The following is a 22,384-nucleotide window of genomic DNA, read 5'->3' as shown; positions in this document are numbered from 1 at the left end:
AATCTGATTTGTACCTTAATACACTGAAATACACTGTTAACCACCAAAAGCAGGTGGTATGAGAAAGTCACGTGATGAAACAAAGCCGCACATCACAAGCAGCTTTTTAATAATAAGATAGATAAAAGGTGCACAGAGTCTTTCACACAAGCACTAAACACCACTCATTAAACTGAAATATGCAATGAACATTAATTTAACAACATTAACATACAACCATAATAAACATAACAGATAAAAAAAGAAGAAGAAAAAATGGTTATTTCAAAGAAAAAACATCAGATTGAAATAAAATGTGAAATGCAACGCAGAGAATTCTGGTTCATGGTTTATCATGGAATATGCACCTGTGTATGTCTCCCATCTCACACAGTGTTTTCTTACACCCCCCGTGTCTTCCTTGTTGCATTGAGCTTAACTGGTTTTTCCTGCTGAAGACCGAGCAGGTTTATGAGAGGAGTGGCAGCCCGCGAGCAACACCTCGAGAACGCAGCTTCCGCGTGCTGCTGCTGAGTCTGACAGGAATCGCCCGTCCAGGCCTGTCTCATGAATATTAATTACGTACCGTGACGTTCGCCACTGCTTGGATGAAAGTTCTGAAATAAACGAATCAGACTCTCCCGAAGTCTTCTGAATATTAATTAGCCATGGACACTCCCGTCAGGTTTCTATGGAACGTTAAATTAATATTCATGAGATCAGCAGTCGTCATAGTAGGATTCCTACATATACGACCTGCTCTCCTTTCTTTAAATTTTGAGCTGCACGCCTACAAACCAAAAGGACACAGACGTGTATTTGAGCTTGGCATCTATATGTACAATCTTATGGAATAGATTTACTACTATACAGGTAAATGCACATTATTTGAAACGGTTTATTTGTGTAGCTATTTAATATGCTAATAACAACATCCATTCAGTCTCTAGTGTAAATAAAGGGTATACTTATTTCGGTTGTAAGATTTATTTTGTTAATCATTATGTAAACTTAATAGTACCCCCGGATAAAACTGCCAAAATAGTGTGTTTTTCCCCCACAGCTGGAAATAATAAAGGGTTCAAAGACAGACGGTTCATTGTAAGAGGCACTTATTTATAAGTTACGTATTACCAACCAACAGGTGCAGATTACTGTGCTCCTGTTTTATAAGCTTTTCTTTTTTTCTCTCACTCTCTCGTTTATATATGTAAAACCCTCATTAATAGTCGATAACATTATATAGCTAATGCTTAACTTTAATAGCTCATTTACATTAATATATTAATGTATTTGAAAATATATGAATAAGTTTGATGCCATTTATATGTATGTTTGCTTTTAATTGGTTATCAAATTAATTATATGATGTCGTTGGTTATTAATAAAGTTTCTAAATAAAAAGTTATTGTGAAATTTAGCTATGCTAATTCAGAGAAGCAGGAATGGAGGTAAATAAATGCACCTGACTGATGAACAAAATGAGGTTATATTGCCCCTCTCCAGACAAGCACTGGTCATGTTACAAGCTTAGCATATACATTTGTGCATAATAATTTGCATATGTTCCTGGTGAGTGTAAGCTCTGCAGATCTACTTAGGTTGCTTGCTGTGACCATCCAAGGTCACAACGATTCGATCTCAGAAAGCGGAGACAGACAATATGCATATTAATAATCTAGTTTGTTATAAACTATGGATATTTTTTGTTGAGATGTAATTAACAGCTATAACTTTTAATATCTTGCCTAGAAATGATACTTTGGTGGCAACTCCAATAAATATTGATAAGGGATTGTCTGATAACTGCTAGCTTCATCCATCAGCCATTCTCATTGTGATATATTTTGAGTGTAACACATTTTGTCCATCTATATCTCATTTGGCAATACTGGCTTTCTGTCGGACCGGTTTGTTGAACGAAGACAGATTTACGTCTAGCCAAAATATGAGAAGTGAGCATTTTTTTCTCGTGTGGATAATGTTTCAGTGACTTAGCTTGAAGGATTTTCTGTTTGTGGCCAATGGAAATCAGAAAGTACACTAAGATAACTCCACTTTGCTTAACTTTGTATGCAGGATGAGGAAGGGGTTTCTTCCTAAACACTCCAGGCTCTAACTTGTTTTGAACTGAGAGTTTTGATCATTTTGATGATAAGAGAACATTGGTGAGGGTTTCGAAATGTCAACATTCAGATTTTTTTTTTTCAGTTCATTTCAGGCTAGTGCATGACTTGCAGCAAATGAGTAATTTCTCCATGTGATGGTGTTTGTGTGGATGCAGACTGCTGATATCAGAGTCACACATCAGGTGAAAGTGATGCTGGTCAATTATTGTGGGTCATGCAGGGTGTGTATAAACAGCCTGCAGAGAAATGTCATTTCTTTTTTGAGTAACTCTAGTTGGATGGAAAAACTTAAAAATCTAGCCCAACCAGAGTAACATGGCCTCAGAGAGCTCAACCAACTGGATTGGCTTTTTTTATGTGTTTATGGCTGCTTTGGAGTGTTCATTGATTCATTAATTCTGTCTCTACCAGAAAGATCTAATATAAAGATGTCCATGAACATACACAGCATGTCCTTTGGCACATGCATCAAGTAAAAATACACAACCTGCTTCATTAGGAAGTTTTTCATCAATCTGTCACTGATGAAATAATGCTGCATGATGCCTAAAATTGTCCACCTAAATGACTATTTATTTACTTAGTGATCTAAATCCGAACAGCTGACTTAGAAAATTCAAACAAATCTTTTCAGAATGCACACTGATCAAACCATCCAAAAACCTTTGACTACTTCACGGATATTACATTACACTTTCGTTATCTCACTTATCGTTGCTCAGAGTTTTCCTCATAGCTCTGGGCTTGTTGTCTTGCTGGCCACTGAAGTGATCAGCACAATGTGTGGCCATTTTTTAGGTTGCTTTAGGAGGAAGGAATATATCAGGAAAATAATCTTCAATGCAATGCCATTTAATATGAAGAATGCCAAACAAAGGAACTAACAACTCTATCTAATCATTAACAAGAGTGCTTATAATAATGTCCCAGAGATGTATGTTAATACCACTGAGATCCCAAGGGGTGTTTCTCTTTTGTTTTCCCATTCAGGTGCAGTGTGTAGCCATGGCTGCATGGGTGGAGGCGTCCACAGGGGAAATGGGCCAATCGCTCATTAACCCAGACGAACCTTCAGTTGCAGCCTCTGCACTTCCTGGAGACACAGGCAAGTCAGAATTGATCCCAAAATCCCACTTCATGCCCAAACCATTTGTCCTGCAAAGGAATGCCACTGTCCGCTCGATCCAGGCTCCAAAAACCAACTTAAGGAAAGAGCTCAATCGAGCCGCCTCTTCTGAAATGCCTTTTGATATTACAAAACCTGATACTGGTGTTCCAAAACCATCAGAATCCCTAAAATCAGGCTCAAATGACACAGTAAATGGCACTAACCAAAGTGCAGCCCCTATACCCGTCCCACTTATCCCAAAACCTGACTTAATGGCTAAAGCTAAACCGGAATCAACGAAGACTCCTGGTTCTAATAACCAAACCAGTCCAAACTCAAAACCTGGTGTGACCGCTGAAGATGTGAAGGACGTTCAGCCCAGGAGCAGGGCAAAATCCTTGGGTTCTCAGGATCAAAAGATCCTGAGCCAGAAGGTCCAAGGAGAAGCAGCCAAGACCGATGCAGATGTTAAAATGTCTTCAAAATGCTGGCCGCCTCGAAATCGTCTAGCCATGGAGCTGACCTCCAAGTTCGAGTCACCATCTCAACCAGAGAAAGAGGTGAGGAGAGATGCTGAAACCAGCAAGACAGAGAAAGACTGGCCGCCGCGTTCTCCTTCTGAGTCCAGCTCTTCAAAGCCTCTGATGGAGAAAGAAGAGACGGGAGATGAGGAGGTCAGTGTTAAGAGACGGATCAGCCTTCTCTGCGATCAATATACAGCAGCTCAGCACAGGGACACCTTCAACAAAAGAGACAATCCACGAGCAGAAATATCTGTTGACATTAAACAGAGAATCCAGAATCTGAGCTCGGACGCACCAAGGACACGCTTGCCATCCACTGGTGCTCCGAAAAGGTTAGCAGAGCCTATCTTTTCATTCTGACCTCCAATACTTGTGTTTCTTATGCACAAAACATACTCTGTGTACATAAACAGATACCAGGGCTCAACTGACAGAACTTGAACTGTTGATTTTACATTAATTGATCTTGCTGATGAGATTTTGTGTATTGCATAAAGATGGATATGTGTGATCGCGATCCTGATCCAAACACCCACTCAGTTGTATTTGAAAACATTTCAGCTATGTCAGTTATGACTCTTAAACATTTGACACGTAGCCAACAATCACACCGAAGATCAAATCAAGTTTAAACACAGCTGCTGATCCAGTTTATGTATGAAACAGCTTCACAAACATCTCGACAGGTGACTTTTTTAATAAGTGATTCATGCTTGTTCATTCAAGAATGAAGCAAGCGAGTGAGTCAAAGAGCCATTCATTCAGCCGATTTGTTAAAAAAAAAAAAAAAACCTGAATCAAGAAAAAAAAATTTCAGTTTAATATGCTTTTAAAATAGTGATGTTTTTAAATGACTCTTTCCTTTCATTTATTTAGTAGCCTAATATAAAAAAAAATATTTAGAATTATGTTTCGCAATTAACTTAAACATTTTATTTTTGTAAATTTTGCTAAATTGTCACCAAGACAATGTTAGATCGATGACTAACTGATTTTGTTGAAATTTCAAAGATGACAATCAGTGACGTTTATGCAATCATTTATCAGAAAAAGTGTTTATGAATAAAAAATAAAAATAAAACATTTAATGAAAAATATAAATATTATTCTTGGCACATATAAAAATAACTATAAATAAAAGTTTTTTGTTTGTTTTTGTTTTTTTGTGTGTGTGTGGTGGGGCCAACGGAAATATATGCAGGAATGTTAAGTATTCTGGCCTTATGTTGTCCTTATTTACAAAGCTGTAACATATTTCCAAACTTATGTTTGCAGTCCACCATCCGAGAAGACACAGAGCACCTCAGATGAGCCACTGAATGAAAGATCTTCTGAAAAACCTGCAGCGACAGACAAGATGCCTGGTGACAAATCGTCAAGTACGACAGAAATCAAGAACGCTGCTGCTAATGTGGAGAATGAAGAAGAAGAGGAAGACAATGTTGCCATTCCGGTTTACCAAAGGATGAGCCTAGATGCTGAGAAAAAGAGAAGGGAAGAAGAAGAAAAACAGAGAAAAGATGAGCAGTCTGAGAAAGAAAGACAACAGCGCGAAAGGGAAAGACTATTGGAAGAGGAGAGAAAGGCAAGAGAAATAGAGAGGCAGAAAGAAGAGAAACAAGAGAGAAAACAGGAAGAGGAAAAGCAAAGACAGATGGAAGAAAGGAGAAAGCAAGAAGAAGAACAAATCAAAGAAGAAAGAAAAGAGGAGGAGAGGAGGAGACAAGCCAAAGAAGAGAGGGAGAGACAGATTGAAGAGGAGAAGAGAAGGATTCAAGAAGAAAAAGAGAGACTGAGAGAAGAGGAAAGACTGGAGAAACTAAAGAAAGAGAAAGAAATGGAGGAAAGAAAACGAATGGAAGAAGAGAGATTGAAAGAGGAGGAAAGACTGAGACAAGAACGAGAAAAAGAGAGACTACAGAAAGAAAAACAGATGGAAGAAGAGAGGAGAAGAATTCAAGAGATGGAGAGACTGAAAGAGGAGGAAAGACTGAGACAAGAACGAGAAAAAGAGAGACTACAGAAAGAAAAAGAGATGGAAGAAGAGAGGAGAAGAATTCAAGAGATGGAGAGACTGAAAGAGGAGGAAAGAATGAGACAAGAACGAGAAAAAGAGAGATTACAGAAAGAAAAAGAGATGGAAGAAGAGCAGAGAAGAATCAAAAAGATGGAGAGACAGAAAGAGGAGGAAAGACTGAGACAAGAACAAGAAGAAGAGAGACTACAAAAAGAAAAAGAGATGGAAGAAGAGCAGAGAAGAATTAAAGAGATGGAGAGATTGAAAGAGGAGGAAAGACTGAGACAAGAACGAGAAAAAGAGAGACAACAGAAAGAAAAAGAGATGGAAGAGGAAAGGAGAAGAATTCAAGAGATGGAGAGACTTAAAGAGGAGGAAAGACTGAGACAAGAACGAGAAAAAGAGAGACTACAGAAAGAAAAAGAGATGGAAGAGGAGAGGAGAAGAATTCAAGAGATGGAGAGAAAGAAAGAGGAGGAAAGACTGAGACAAGAACGAGAAAAAGAGAGACTACAGAAAGAAAAAGAGATGGAAGAGGAAAGGAGAAGAATTCAAGAGATGGAGAGACAGAAAGAGGAGGAAAGACTGAGACAAGAACGAGAAAAAGAGAGACTACAGAAAGAAAAAGAGATGGAAGAGGAGAGGAGAAGAATTCAAGAGATGGAGAGACAGAAAGAGGAGGAAAGACTGAGACAAGAACGAGAAAAAGTTAGACTACAGAAAGAAAAAGAGATGGAAGAGGAGAGGAGAAGAATTCAAGAGATGGAGAGAAAGAAAGAGGAGGAAAGACTGAGACAAGAACGAGAAAAAGAGAGACTACAGAAAGAAAAAGAGATGGATGAGGAGAGGAGAAGAATTCAAGAGATGGAGAGACAGAAAGAGGAGGAAAGACTGAGACAAGAACGAGAAAAAGAGAGACTACAGAAAGAAAAAGAGATGGAAGAAGAGAGGAGAAGAATTCAAGAGATGGAGAGACTGAAAGAGGAGGAAAGACTGAGACAAGAACGAGAAAAAGAGAGACTACAGAAAGAAAAAGAGATGGAAGAGGAGAGGAGAAGAATTCAAGAGATGGAGAGAAAGAAAGAGGAGGAAAGACTGAGACAAGAACGAGAAAAAGAGAGACTACAGAAAGAGAGAGAAATTGAAGAAAGAAAACAAATGGAAGAGGAGAGACAGAGAGAAGAAGAAAGACTGAGACAGGAAAGAGAAAAAGAGAGACAAAAGAAAGAAAAAGCGAAGGAAGAGGAGAGACAAAGAATTCAGGAGTTGGAGAGACAGGAAGAGGAGGACAGATTGAGAAAAGAACGAGAAAATGAGATGGAGATGGAAACATGTCATGCGGAAGTTCCTACGAGTCATGATTTAATATCGTTTGATGCGGAGGGACCGGCAGTGTCACAGACTCTCGTCTCCACCGTCCAGGCTGCTGACGTCTCACCTCTGCTCACTGAAGTGATTTATGATGACTTTTCAGTGAAACCCCGAAGATGGGGAACAAGGGCGAGACGTGCCTCCACACCGTCTCCATCCAGAGAACCTCCTGCTGCTCCTGACCACAGTTTACAGCCAGAATCAAAGTCCAGTGATCCTGGATCTCAAGAACCATACGGAGATCAGGTATATGTGCATGATCTGATCGGATCTGAACCTGAAGCCTACAGTCCACAAAACTCGACAGAAAGCAGAAAGCAGTCATATTTATTTGAGGAGTCCAAACCAGAGGACCCGCTGGAGCCAGAACCTCAATCTGATGAGGTGAGACCAATGGCAGTTATTTAAATACTGCAAAATTATTATTTATTAATATTGTGATATGTTTTACTTTAATAAAAAAAACAATAAGCAATAAGCAATAATAATTTGTTGGAAGTTCTGAGGGAAGAAAAATAGTATCTGGATTTGCCAAACTTCACAATCATTGTATCTTAGTAAGAGAACTGCAAGAACTATAAATGTCCAGAGCTGCGTTTCTCAAAAGCCTCGTGAGAAATGTTGATCGTAGAGCCCATTGGTTGCAATAGATGTTACAGTGTTCATTGGCTTACGATGCTTTTGTGAAATGCAGTCCAGACTTGTATAAGCACAACTCGCATGCAGCAGACTTGCTAAAAGTAAAAAATATCGTTGTAATATTACCTATAGAATTGCATGATTTTTTTAGTGACTGCCAGCACAATCCGCTCTGAGCTCATAGGTGGAGGTACGAGAAACCTTGTTTAACTGATGCTACTCTTGTTTCCATTGATGTGTCATGTTGGAATTTCCCATTAGTGTCTTATGACGATGTAGAGTGATGCCATCGCAGTAGACACTGCTTTGTTTTGCGTGTGTGTACTGTACAGTCGTGGCCAAAAGTTTTGAGAATTACATAAATATTAGTTTTCAAAAAGTTTGCTGCTAAACTGCTTTTAGATCTTTGTTTCAGTTGTTTCTGTGATGTACTGAAATACAATTACAAGCACTTCATACGTTTCAAAGGCTTTTATCGACAATTACATGACATTTATGCAAAGAGTCAGTATTTGCAGTGTTGGCCCTTCTTTTTCAGGACCTCTGCAATTCGACTGGGCATGCTCTCAATCAACTTCTGGGCCAAATCCTGACTGATAGCAACCCATTCTTTCATAATCACTTCTTGGAGTTTGTCAGAATTAGTGGGTTTTTGTTTGTCCACCCGCCTCTTGAGGATTGACCACAAGTTCTCAATGGGATTAAGATCTGGGGAGTTTCCAGGCCATGGACCCAAAATTTCAACATTCTGGTCCCCGAGCCACTTAGTTATCACTTTTGCCTTATGGCACAGTGCTCCATCGTGCTGGAAAATGCATTGTTCTTCACCAAACTGTTGTTGGATTGTTGGAAGAAGTTGCTGTTGGAGGGTGTTTTGGTACCATTCTTTATTCATGGCTGTGTTTTTGGGCAGAATTGTGAGTGAGCCCACTCCCTTGGATGAGAAGCAAACCCACACATGAATGGTGTCAGGATGCTTTACTGTTGGCATGACACAGGACTGATGGTAGCGCTCACCTTTTCTTCTCCGGACAAGCCTTTTTCCAGATACCCCAAACAATCGGAAAGGGGCTTCATTGGAGAATATGACTTTGCCCCAGTCCTCAGCAGTCCATTCACTATACTTTCTGCAGAAGATCAATCTGTCCCTGATGTTTTTTTTTGGAGAGAAGTGGCTTCTTTGCTGCCCTTCTTGACACCAGGCCATCTTCCAGAAGTCTTGGCCTCACTGTGCGTGCAGATGCGCTCACACCGGCCTGCTGCCATTCCTGAGCAAGCTCTGCACTGGTGGCACTCCGATCCCGCAGCTGAATCCTCTTTAGGAGACGATCCTGGCGCTTGCTGGACTTTCTTGGACGCCCTGAAGCCTTCTTTACAAGAATTGAACCTCTTTCCTTGAAGTTCTTGATGATCCTATAAATTGTTGATTTAGGTGCAATCTTAGTAGCCACAATATCCTTGCCTGTGAAGCCATTTTTATGCAACGCAATGATGGCTGCACGCGTTTCTTTGCAGGTCACCATGGTTACCAATGGAAGAACAATGATTTCAAGCATCACCCTCCTTTTAACATGTCAAGTCTGCCATTCTAACCCAATCAGCCTGACATAATGATCTCCAGCCTTGTGCTCGTCAACATTCTCACCTGAGTTAACAAGACGATTACTGAAATGATCTCAGCAGGTCCTTTAATGACAGCAATGAAATGCAGTGGAAAGGTTTTTTTGGGATTAAGTTAATTTTCATGGCAAAGAAGGAGTATGCAATTCATCTGATCACTCTTCATAACATTCTGGAGTATATGCAAATTTTATTATAAAAACTTAAGCAGCAACTTTCCCAATTTCCAATATTTATGTAATTCTCAAAACTTTTGGCCACGACTGTATATTGATGAGTTTATTCTTACTTGACACTTATCCTTGAGTCAGGCCTATTATATTTTCAGACAGCACCTGTCGACTGCATTTGAGAAACAGATCATACAAACATTGGCATTGATTAAATCTACGCAAATATATTTAATGAACAATTAATCCAAATTAAATTATTTGTTATATTATTAATAGGATGCCTACATGACATGGGCAAACAACCTCTTCAGTTGTTTTTACATGATCCTCGACATTATTTGGATTATTTGCAAAAAAGAATCTAGTTGTTTTTACAGCCATTTTGTTGCTATTTTATCGTCATTTTTGTGACGATTTTTTGCCATTTTGTACACGGCAACATGCTCAATTCAGATGCAGCTGACTTGTTTGTAGCTGCTGTTTTTATTTGCAGTGTCAAATGCAAAATGGTTCCTGCTTCTACTTTATCTGAGTGACAGAAATGTGATTCAATTGTGTACTTGCCTATAGTGCAACTAAAACCACCACATATTTTACTGTGATAATGGTTATACTGTAATTATGATCAGAATTCCTTAATTCGCAATATTCTGATGAGATGAGCATCAATGTAATCAAAGCAACATAATCACGATCTTAATGACATATAGCCAATGCTTTCAGCTAAGGGTTCACTGGATTTGATCAGACCCTAAGCATGCGCTACAGTTGAGTTTAGTGAGCACCACTTATTATGGTTTAGAGGCTGAATTTGCATTTGATTCATGTGAAAGTTTTGGGGACAGTCAGGGACTTTACTCTGCACCGATCTTCATGTAAATGATTTGCAAAGCCCTGAAGGTTTGGATGTTTACTTTTGTCAGCAAAGCAAATAAAGTTTGGAACTCCAAAATGTTTGAAACAAAAATAGAACATTTGCAATGACGTAGAATGATCTGAATGATTTCTTTGTTTGGTTTTCATATCTTCGTGTGAACTTCTGGTTGAATCTGTTGGGCTACAGATTCATGTGTTCATGCAGTTGTTCACATCAGGAAAAGGAAAGAGAATACCTCTACATGTGTGGGATTTCTCTGGTGGTTTAATAAAACATTCAGCAACTGCCTTTAGAGGTAATTAAGTTCATAAAGATACTATGTGTTTACATTTTCTTAAGAAAGTGAGTGGTACAAAGGTCAGCATCATTATTTTGTAATATATAATAATACTTATAAAATAAATAAACAAATATAAAAGTAAAAAAAAATTCCAAATAGAGTACATTTGTTTATTAGTCCATTATTATTATTATTATTATTATTATTAAATACAACCTCTTCTGTTGTTTACAAGCAAATTACAATAATTTTGATTATTCACTAAGAAATATGAATGTTTTACAGTCATTTTGTTGCTATTTTGTTTTACCCAGCAACAAAAAAAGGTATAATAAAATCATATTTAAAAGGCTGAAATACAGTAAAATTAGTAATATTTGTGAAATATTATTTTTTTTTAAACGTTATTTAATATTAAAATATTTTAAAATATAGTTAAAATAAATAAAAATATATAATAAAATGTAATTGGGATTTAAATGTGATGAAAAAGCCAAATACTCCAGTTTTCAGTGCCACATGATCCTTAAGAAATCATTATTTATTTGAAATAGAAATTTTTTTTAACATTGTTGATTTTTAGCATGTTGTATGCAGTTGATAGGGTTCTGGAATACTCTAGATATTAATTCGTTTTTCAAAGGTTGATAGGATTTTATTAGCCTGTTTTATTGTCTGCTATTGAAAATATTTCTTTCATATGCTTAGTAAAGTAATATTATAACATTAGAGAATGTTTTCATGGTTCCTGATTGTGGTGAAATGCATTATGATTACAGTATGGGACAGTATTTCTACCTCTTAAGCTCTTGTGAATTTTTTTTATTGAATGTAGTTCTAAAGAAGCCATTTGAGCTGTTCAGAAAAGGTTATGAAATATGGTTCTCGAGTAGTTATAATTCGCTTGAGGAAACGTCTGTGATTTCACTTCTCTTGAACAGTGTTCAACTCAGTGAGTAATGATATATTGTAGTTCTCTATGCGAAGCTGAATGTGAACATGCATTTACTCATCTCACTCGCACAGAATCTATTTATTGATTTATTTAAAACAGAAATATTTTGTAACATCTATCGCAAAATGTGTTGTGAAAGCCATTCCAAACAAATATTCCTATTAATTACCAAGCATCTTTATTAGAATGGCTACTACAGAGTCAGTTTCTTATCCTATGTGATTATTTTGTGTGGAATAAATGTCCTCCAGTTAAACCAGTACTTACTGTAATCATAACAGCTGGTGTCAAGGAGAGTTTATTGCAGACAAACACGCTATGGCTCATATTAGACAAACACAGCCTGTTAGTCATGACAAATAGTCAAACTAATGCACAGTGAAGTATAAAGCGTCTGATTCAGCAGTAGTTTGCATAAGGGTTTTGTGGTTTAGAGTTTCTCTTCCAAAGTTCACAGATACAGAAAGGCTCCCACATAAAACTCTTTCCTGATTTCTCTCTCAGTCCGTCTGTATTTCACTATTTCAAATAGAGTGACACATAAATGGCCTTGATCTTCTTTCATCCCTCCCCCTCTCTCTCTCTCTCTGTTTCTCTGCGCTGGGATGTTGTCACTCATTCGAGGGCTGTGTCTGTTTCCGGTACCTGTCCGTACCTGCAGCGTTTCAAGCGTAAGCGGTGGGCTTGCCAGAGTGCTGCTATGTTTTTCCAGTGAGATCTCGGGGAATTGCACAAGAGAGAAGCTTATGAGACTTTAATATCTGGATGTAAGAAGGTTGTATTCCCAGATTTGTGTTTCTACCTCATCTAAACAAGAGGAGAAGATCAGCTGCAGAATGGATTGACTTTAAATGTGTTTTGCAGAGGAAGGTTTTAGAAGAGCGTCTAGGATTGATTGAGAACCGGAAGTGCTTTGTGTGATGGACATTGGCTTAAAGTCTGGTCCAGTTTGGAACTCAAATCAAGATGCCTACAGAGATGCCAATGCATGTTGGCGATAACAGCCTCTAGACCTCATATCTGGGATTTGTCCTGCCAGATACCACAGACTTTGTCAACATATTCTGTCAGTTGTGAAATAAGATGCAGTTCTTGGGTAACAAACTGTCTGAGGCGCAGACGCAGGTGTCGGGATGGGTGGGCAACATGCGTCGCTCCTTACAGGAGGTGGTGGAGCTTATGTCGGGAGTAATCGAGGAAGAGGAGGATGAAGAACGAGTTGGAAGGTTTGAGAGGGCCATCTCACCGCTGAGAAGTTTTGCAACTCGTGGTCGACTGTCTCTTCGAAATCTCTCTCAAAGTCGGCAGCGTTTTTCCCTGCGCAAACGCACGACTGCATCGAACTCAAATAATGTAAGACTATGCTGAATGTTTTCTGCCCTCTCTTCTATTTCATCTTGCTCTGTCAGCCAATCTTTAAGGCACAGCACTTTCATTAAAAGATGTATTTGCAAGCGTGACATGGTCAAGCAAACCAGGCACTGGATTTATAATCAGCACCCCAAAATTAGTAAGAAACAAGTATTGGATTTCATCCAGCAAATATGATGCTGGCTGGTGTTGTTATTATTATTCAGTAGAATCTGATTACAGTTCCTGAAGCTGCGTATGCATGAGTCAGTGTGTTCAGATGCTGTCTTCTGGAATAATCTCGAGCTGTCTAGGCTTGTTTTTATTCACTTGTAAATTTGCTCATCTTCTCATTTTGGATCGTCTTTTCCAGACATGCACTTGTGTCTATACAGACGTTTTAGAACAAAAGTTTGGAGTCGTTAAATGTTTTTGCAAGAATTTCCTAATGCTAACCAAGGCTGCATTTATTTAATAAAAAAATAAAGTAAATAAAGTTATATTGTGAAATATTATAAACATTTAAAATAACAGTTTCTATTTTAATATACTTTAGAATATATTTTAAAAAGTAATTTATTCCTGTGATCAAAGCTGTAAACATTACTCCAGTCTTCAGTGTCACATGATCCTTCAGAAATGATTCTAATGTTTCTCAAGAAACATGTTTTGTTATCAGCATTAAAATAAATATATATATTTTTGTCTAAACCGTGAGGCATTTTTCATCAGGATTCTTTTAGGAACAGAAAAGTTCAAAAGGACAGAATTTATTTGAAATCTTCTGTAATGGTTTTAAATTTCTAAATGTCAATTATAATTTACCCCCCCTCCCAAAAAAAATGTTACTGACTGCAAACCTTTGAATGGTAAAATGAGTCTGTATAAAGTTTAACGGCTTGTTTTAGTTCAGTAGTTGCTGCATGACTCATGGACTATTACTAAAATATCACAGGATGACTCTAATGGTGCTCATAGAACAGCAGAGCAGTCCTAAATTTCCCTAGTGAGTAACTACACAAATTAAAGCTGCACATCAGCCATGTTTACATGCACATCGTACATGCAAATTCTGGTTAAAGGGAAAGGTCACCCAAAAAAAAAAAAAAATAATAATAATAATTTCATGCATTTATTACTAACCCTCATGTCGTTCAAAACCCATAAAACCTTCATTCATCTTCAGAAACATAAATGAAGTTAATTTTGATGAAACCCGAGAGCTTTCTGACCCTGCATTGACAGCAAGGGAACTGAAACTTTCAAGGCCTAGAAAAGTATTAAGGACATCATTAAAACAGTCCATGTGACATCAGTGGGTCAACCGTAATTTTATGAAGTTACGAGAATACATTTTGTTTAAAAAGAAAACAAACAAAAAAAATTTATTCAACAATTATTCTCTTCCCTGTCACCGTCGTTCACGAGAGTACCACGACACATGAGAGTTATTTCCTCTTATTTGAGATAAAGTGGGTTAATATCATTTATTTTTTTAATCACAATTAATTGCATTCAAAAAAAATGTTATTGTAATGAATAAACAATTCAAATGAATGGGACAATCAAATGAAACTTTAATAATCAAAATAAACACAAAACAGTGCATCAGCCCCTCACCGATGACTGACGCGCACAAATAAAAATCAAAACACAAACTAAAATCCATTTATTTATATATATATATATATATATATATATACAGTACATAATAAATATACACAGCACACACACATATACTATATAAACAAAAACTTTTATTTTGGATTAATCGTTTGACAGCACTAGATTACCCCCAACACCTGTTATTAATTATTTTGATCTAGTATTTGTCATTATAATTTGACACTTCAAAAGCATCTCACAGTTTTCCCTGGTTTCCATTATTCAACACTGAAAACATCACATACAGCATCTTTAAGAGCCTCCAACTCTGTGTCCGTATAGAAGGGAAATGAATGATGGGTGTGATGCAGAAGAGGGGCTGTTTATTGTAGCGTGTACAGATCAGAGATACAGTCCAGCCGTTGCTGTATGTTTGTGGGATTGTCTCGTGATGGACTCTGTAGAATGAACATTAATGTGCTGCTCACAGAGAGCTTGTTTACGAGGAAGTGTTTTGTTTCCTAGAAACAATTCTTGTACGCTGAGATGTTTTATACACAGCAGAGTGACGTGAAATTCAAAGTATTTGATCTGTGTACAAAGAAGTGTCTGGATGATTGAGTATGTGTGTGTGTGTGTGTGTGTGTTTATAAAGGATAGTTTTGTCCTCCTGTGATCATTAAAACACGTATGCCTGGATTGTATGTGCTTTTCTGTTTGCAGCGAATGTTGTTTTGGCATGTGTGTGTAATTTTAACTCATCACTTAGCACCAAAATGACAGGATAACTTTTTGTCATGCCTGCCAACAGGATGTGATTTTTTGCATTGCATTTGTGCATTATGTTATTCTGGTAAAACTTTTGGGACCAGTTCTCTCTATTAACTAGTTGCTTATTAGCATGCATATTTCTATATTTATTAGTACTTATAAAGCACGTATGAATTCCTTATTCTGCATGACCATATTTTAGATCCCTTACTCCTGCATGCCTAAACTTAACAACTACCTTACTAGTTGATATGCAGTAAATTAGGAGTTTATTTAGGCAAAATTATAGTTAATATTTAGCTAATAGCGAGACATGGTTCCCAGACTAACATGTGACTGCAAGTCTGTTATATGCAACAATATATTATGAATGTATATATAAATATTATAGCTATTTGGCAAAATATTATCGTAAAAACACTAAGACCTACAATTATTTTGGTCGTTTTAATGGCTTGACTCCAGGAATGTGTCATGACATGAGGTTCATGGATTATGAAATTATGACAGCAGATGAAAACTTTTTTTTTTTTCAGCTGAAACCTTTGATCTAACTTCTTCTTCTTTGGAATTTCTTATTTTGGTTGACTAAAGATGTGTGATTTAAATTATGTATTCTGTTTCAATTTCAGTTCACCATTTTACCTGCTAAATGCAGTTTTTCTCATTAGGTGATGGTTGTTTGTTCATTTTCTGCCAGCTAAACATAGAAAAAAATTTATAAAATAAAATCTGCAACTTTAAGAAGTCTGTCCTCATAGTACAAGATCTTTACATACTCCTTTGTGAAAATGAGTACTTTTTTGAGATTATTAGAAAGAGTTATTATCATTAACTAAAAACTAAGACTTAATTTAAAAAAAAAGAAAAGAAAATTTGGTTAATTGAAATTAAGCTTGAATGTAAATATTAGATGAAAACAAACTACCGTATTTTTCGGACTATAAGTCGCACCTGAGTGTAAGTCGCATCAGTCCAAAAATACGTCATGACGAGGAAAAAAACATATATAAGTCGCACTGGACTATAAGTCGCATTTATTTAGAACCAAGAGAAAACATTACCGTCTACAGCCGCAAGAGGGCGCTCTATGTTTTCAGTGTAGACTACAGGAGCACTGAGCAGCATAGAGTGCCCTCTCGCGGCTGGAGATGGTAATGTTTTCTCTTGGTTCATTTGTCTTAGTTCATTTCCCTTGGTTCATGTCAAATTAATTTTGATAAATAAGTCGCACCTGACTATAAGTCGCAGGACCAGCCAAACTATGAAAAAAAGACTTATAGTTCGGAAAATACGGTAAACAAAAATGATAACCTGAAATGTGCTTGTTTAAGTTACAATTTTAAGCGATATATTTTCTAACTGAAAATAAATAATTTAATTTAGCTGAACAATATTATTTTAGTATAACTAAGATACAATTATAGATTGTATTAATATTTACATATTTGGTCTTTCTATACTGGTCTGAGCTGGTTTGGTGGTGGTCTTGGCAAGCTGTTTATAAAAGAAACTTGATCAACCAGCATGGTTTTCCTATGGTTTTCATGGTTTTGATGTGGCAACAAGCTGGTGTTTTCAGCAGGACTTTACTGTAATCTGAGTACTGAAGTGTGTTATGCTCTCATTAAACCCTGCAGGGTCAGCTGAAGGACGCTGAGCCCGAGGAGGATGCAGCTGCAGAACAGGACACAGAGAATCTAATCGAGGAAACCGATGAACAAAATGAAAACAGCGACACTGTTGATGGGTAAGAAATATCTTCAGCATGATACATCTTTATTTTTGTTGCCACAATAAACATTTAGTTGTCTTTTGAACATCTGAGAATAGCATTAGATCTGTGTTGTTGAGCTACATGTACTAACTAAAACTAACAAATACTGACTTTTTTAGTCACAAATCAATATCGTTTTTCCAGTAACAAGATATTATTTCCCATGGTATCAGGTGACAAAATGACTGTATTGCTGTGTTTTCATGTTCTGTGTACATAGTCTTGCAGCCGAATGAGTTTGAAGGAAATAATAATATTCTTAAGTGTCTTGAAATACCCTTTACTAAAAGTTTAGCTAGTTTTGCGTAGATGATTCATTACACTGAATTTAAAATAAAAAAAGATAAGTGAGTAATCATTTATTATTTATTCATTTCTTCTTGGTAGCAAAATTATTATTTTTTTAAATGCTGCTTTTTATGTCCATTCTTATATTTAAATTATATAAATTAGGGTTTTATAGTTATATTAGTGTAAATGTATGTGTTCAACTTTGACATCATCCTACATGTGTCACATATATATATATATATATATATATATATATATATATATATAAACCCCTGAAATAAAATACATTTTATATGTTAACATTTATTTAATTTTTATTTAATTTAAAATACATGTTTTTATAGGTTTAGATAACTCTGTTTTAAAGTATCTTTCCCAACACTGCATTATATGCATCTTTAGACTAACAGTCATCAGACATCAGCTTTGCTCAGACTGTCCTCTAGTGGTCATGAAAAGCATCAAACATCAGTTCTCTCACTGCAGAGTTACATGTGGGTTGATTTCATGTTTTTATCTGTTCAGTCTCGCCAGAATCAATCAAGTCCTACAGAGACTGACTCAAAAAACTACATCTACTGATTCAGACACAGAAGACGTCCCAATTCAGGAGGAGGCCGAACCGCTACCGGTTCTTGAGGTACATTTCAGTTAAGATGTTATCAGATTTTATTATATATATATTAATGTTTATATATATGTTTTTGTATTTAGATTTTTATATATATTATGTTTATATTTCGATTTTTTTTCATGTGCTTATTTTTATATTTATATGCATCATATACACTATCATTCAAATGTTTTACTGTATATCCATTATAAGTTAGGATTTTGTTTTCTTTTTTCTTTATGTGTTACAGTAATATAATGTAATGCACGAGGATCATTCGAATTTTCTGGTTAACAGATAAAAATTCCATAAGAATTCATATTCATTTATATAGAATTCATATATTGTATTATACGCAAGTCTTCTAAAATAATAAAAAAATAATCTTTATAATAGAATTATTTAAATTTAAATGTATATATAATATAAAAATAATATAATTATGAGATAAATAATTGTGTACTTGTGTTGATGAGTGTATTTTTGCATGTGAAATGCTGGATTAGACTGCAGCTCCTCTCCCGGACTCCAGCGTTTACCGCTCAAAGGTTGCTCTGGGGAAGAAACGGAGCATAAAGCGCTCCAGACCTTCTCGTTCTATACGACAGAAAGCCACCCTGCTCTCTCTGACAGAGGGAACGCAACCCGACTGGAGGTTCTGTGACTCCACAGGTAACATCACAAATAAAAACAATTCATTTAGATGATGTCCCATGCAGAGCAGTTGATATATTTAACGCTGAATCATAGTTACATTTACGTTACATTTTTATTCTTTAGAATCTGTATGCTTCACCTGCAGAAATTCCACAAACTTTATGTCGATGAATGATTAGACAGAAAACAATCTATTACAGAAGCAAAAGATCCGTGTTCCAATGAAGCGGACTCTGAATCAGAAGAGGAACCGTCCCAGGACGTCACGTCCTCTCCAGCCCCGAGTCAGCCCAAAAGAGTCCCTTTGTTTCCTGGGATGGACCCTTCTGCCCTCATGGTATGTCGTGGCCTAATGGTTAGAGAGTCGGACTTGTAACCCAAAAGTCAAGGGTTCGAGTGTAGGAGGGGGAAGTGAATAACCAATGCTCTCCTCCGTCCTCAATACCAGACTGGTGTGTGTGTGTGTGTGTGTGTGAGTGAGAGAGAGTGCTCTCGCTTTTGTGACATATCAGGACTCAACTCTGTATAATGACATGGGTATGACACATGTATTACAAGGAGAGGGTGAATTATGAGGACATAACCCATGTCCCCATTTTTCAAAACGCTTATAAATCATTTTTATAAGCTTTTTTTGAGAAAGTAAGTTTTTTTGAGAAAGTAAAAATGCACAAAGTTTCCTGTGAGGGTTAGGGTTAGGTGTAGGGTTGGTGTAGGGCCATAGAATATACAGTTTGTACAGTATAAAAACCACTACACCTATGGGATGAACCCACTTTTCACAAAAACAAACGTGTGTGTGTGTGTGTGTGTGTGCACTTGGATGGGTTAAATCCAAATTCGGAATATGGGACTTAACTAAAGTCCCTCAGAAGCCACACATCAACTCTTCCTGTCTGGTTTTTCTCTCACAGGCGCAGCTAAAGCGGAGAAGTGGAGTTGCAGAAACAGTAAGTCCAGCAGAAGCACAGACGTCTCCGTCTGTCCCCACACGCTCTCCCCGCACACACACCAGCTCCCTCGGCCCCAGAGTGCTGCCCCCTGTTGACAACAGTGGGTACGTGTGACCAGACATTTTCAGTAAAACATTATTTATTATTGCTTATCGGATGTGATGCAATCACAATTTAATTGTCAGGTCAATGCATTTTATAACTCTTAAGCTAATTTAACCCTATAGAGCCTACTGTATTATATTTGATACATTTCTAAGGCTACTAAAGGATCGACATGATCAAAACCTGCTTGTTCACAATTTACTACATGCATTCTGTCGTCTGATTGATAGTTGATACTTTTTAGCAAGTAAACGCCTTTTATTATAATTGTAAAAACATCCACCATCAGATCATGGTTCACGTGTATTTTTGCTGTGAAACCTTTACTGATTTTTATGAAGTAAATGTAAGAATAACTTTCATATTGTTGGTAATATTTATAGTATATTGATGAACACGTTCTGGACTGATGTAGCTTATGTTTACTTGAACATCCATAGATCATTTTTTAGAAAAATCATGTTAAATGTGGTTATTAAATATGATCATCTGGCTTTTGAGGAATGTTTATTTGTTCATCTCTCAATCATCAGTGTATTGCATTGCATTATATGTTTAGAAACTACAGTACAGAGTTTTGATCATAAAACTAAACATTTAAATATCATCATGAATTTTATGTCATTAGTCTGTTGTACTGTCATCATATTTCATACTATCATAACTGTATTACTTTTAGGCCATATAAATATCAATAACTGCACCAAATTGCGTAGTTTTTTTTCTTTGTTCTCTGTTTTCTTTGTTTTCTTTCTTTTTTCTCCGTATCTACATCATATCAAATGAGCTATAAAATCCTGATGTACCAATTATATAATTAAACACAATCAGACCTTTTTTTCCCCACTTTTTTCATATATGTCTAAAGGTTAAACAACTGTTCCATTTCCACACAAAAAAAAGTTATTTCTGATTATTATTTCATATGTCAAGCTTTAAAGGGTTAATTTCATTGTGCTGCTTCAGTTTTTTATTTTCTTTGAAACACATCATGTTTTACGGTGCCACGTATTATGAATATATATTTTTCTGAGTACACCATTCAGATCATTCTTATTTCATTCACCTTATGTCAAATGTACTCATTGTGATTCATGTAAATCCAGGTCGGGCTCTTCACCCTCCTGGCTGCTTGAGCTCAAATCCAAGAAGCGAATGAATCAACCTGAAAGTGAAGCATGAAGCTCGTGAAGCTCCGGTCAGTGTATCTGCAGGATCCAGTTCTCTGATTACCGAAATAATCAAGCTTCCTGAAACTTTGATGAAAGTCCAGGAATATTTGCATGTTGTTACCTTTCTCTTCAGTAGAGGGGACAAATCCACATATATGTCACTTAATTTAGTTCTTCTTACAGTCTCAAGAGTACATTAAACCCTGCTGTCTTGCCTCACAGGTCTGATGCAGTTTAAGAGGAAGTCCTCTGCAGAGGAAGTCTGCGTGATGCCACAAAGATGCCAAAAGAACTGCCTTAGACGAATGAGAAGTGCGATGATCTTTCATTCTCATGCTGACTGAGTATCAGACTATTTTGAGTACAAGTCCTGGACTAAACAGTTTGTCAAGCTTTGCCGAGATGACGTCCTGTTATACACATTTTTACATTTTACATGAAAGTCTGTCATAATTTGGCAGCATTATAAGCGGCAAAAGAATGTGTGTTTAAAAAGCAAGTGCCGTTCATTTGAATTTTGTTTACATTTATTAATCCAGCAGATGTTTTTATCCAAAGAGAGGATGGTAAAACAAGCATTCAAGTTCCTCCAGTTCGATCAGGGGCCAAATGCACATATCTTCTGTTCATCTCTGATCGTGGAGAAGCAGAAATCAGTATAGCTTCAATGCACTTTAAATGAGTCAGCTGAGACCACTGGAAAAGTACCTTAGGGCTCTTAGGCATTAAATTGCATTTGAGTTAGATTTTTCTGATTTTAAATATTGTGTTTCTAAAAGTCTTCAGATGTTCATTATGGCATTGCTATATGAAACTCCTTTTTTCTCTCTCTTAATTGTTTTCATTGTTTACAACATGCCGGTCCTTTAAGACCCATTCATGATTTGATGGTGTTTTGGTCTCATTCGGTTTTATTTTATTCTCTATGTTTCTTATTTAATCAAAGCTAGTGAGCAGAAAAGCATCAGCTGATGTGCTTGGATCGGGCTGATTGTCATTTATGAGGTTTTGTTTTGTTGCCCGTGTCTTTTCAGCCCTGCCAAGAACACTTTTACAAACACAAATCAGAGTTACGATAATGTCTAATAAGTTGTGACTGTGTTCCTTTGAAATGTTTTTCGGTCATGTTTATTTTTAGACTTCAGCTGTGTAAATTGATGCTTGAGGAAAATGTTTACCTGTTTAATGTTGGGAAATATGAATTGTGTTTTATAAAATATGAATTACGAACTGCAATTATCTTGATTAAATATTTTTCTAAATGGGAAGCAAGTTTGTCTTTGTATAAACGGCTTGTGTATGTGCTGCAAGACTGAGATATTAGTAGAGCTCAATGATAGAGGTTAGTCCTTATAAGAGGTTAAATTGTACAGTAGATCATATTCATTTATTGTTACATTCAATTACATTTTAAACCT

The 22,384-nt window shown here is 36.6% G+C and overlaps 1 protein-coding gene across 1 annotated transcript; it reads left to right on the top strand.

Annotated features, from left to right (window-relative positions):
• The first annotated feature begins 760 nt into the window (after positions 1-760).
• tnks1bp1 (tankyrase 1 binding protein 1) lies at positions 761-22,234 on the top strand. Its single transcript, XM_059548819.1, has 10 exons — positions 761-852; positions 3,099-4,072; positions 5,016-7,512; positions 17,039-17,148; positions 17,992-18,106; positions 18,586-18,751; positions 18,937-19,073; positions 19,651-19,793; positions 20,901-20,992; positions 21,189-22,234. Exons 2-9 carry the CDS (start codon positions 3,114-3,116, stop codon positions 20,974-20,976), a joined length of 4,203 nt encoding a protein of 1,400 aa, XP_059404802.1. The 5' UTR covers positions 761-852; positions 3,099-3,113; the 3' UTR covers positions 20,977-20,992; positions 21,189-22,234.
• The last annotated feature ends 150 nt before the right edge of the window (positions 22,235-22,384 follow it).

Source organism: Carassius carassius, chromosome 4 (assembly GCF_963082965.1).
Source record: "Carassius carassius chromosome 4, fCarCar2.1, whole genome shotgun sequence".
Taxonomy (NCBI): domain Eukaryota; kingdom Metazoa; phylum Chordata; class Actinopteri; order Cypriniformes; family Cyprinidae; genus Carassius; species Carassius carassius.
Note: the sequence above shows the minus strand (reverse complement) of the source record. Positions and strands in the feature narration are given on the sequence as shown.

Bases quoted from the DNA above. Each gene is read 5' to 3' on its own strand.
- tnks1bp1 (XM_059548819.1), top strand. From the start codon at position 3,114: ATGGCTGCATGGGTGGAGGCGTCCACAGGGGAAATGGGCCAATCGCTC. The intron at 18,107-18,585 runs GTACATTTCAGT...ATGCTGGATTAG, and splicing joins AACCGCTACCGGTTCTTGAG to ACTGCAGCTCCTCTCCCGGA. The intron at 18,752-18,936 runs GTAACATCACAA...AATCTATTACAG, and splicing joins GAGGTTCTGTGACTCCACAG to AAGCAAAAGATCCGTGTTCC.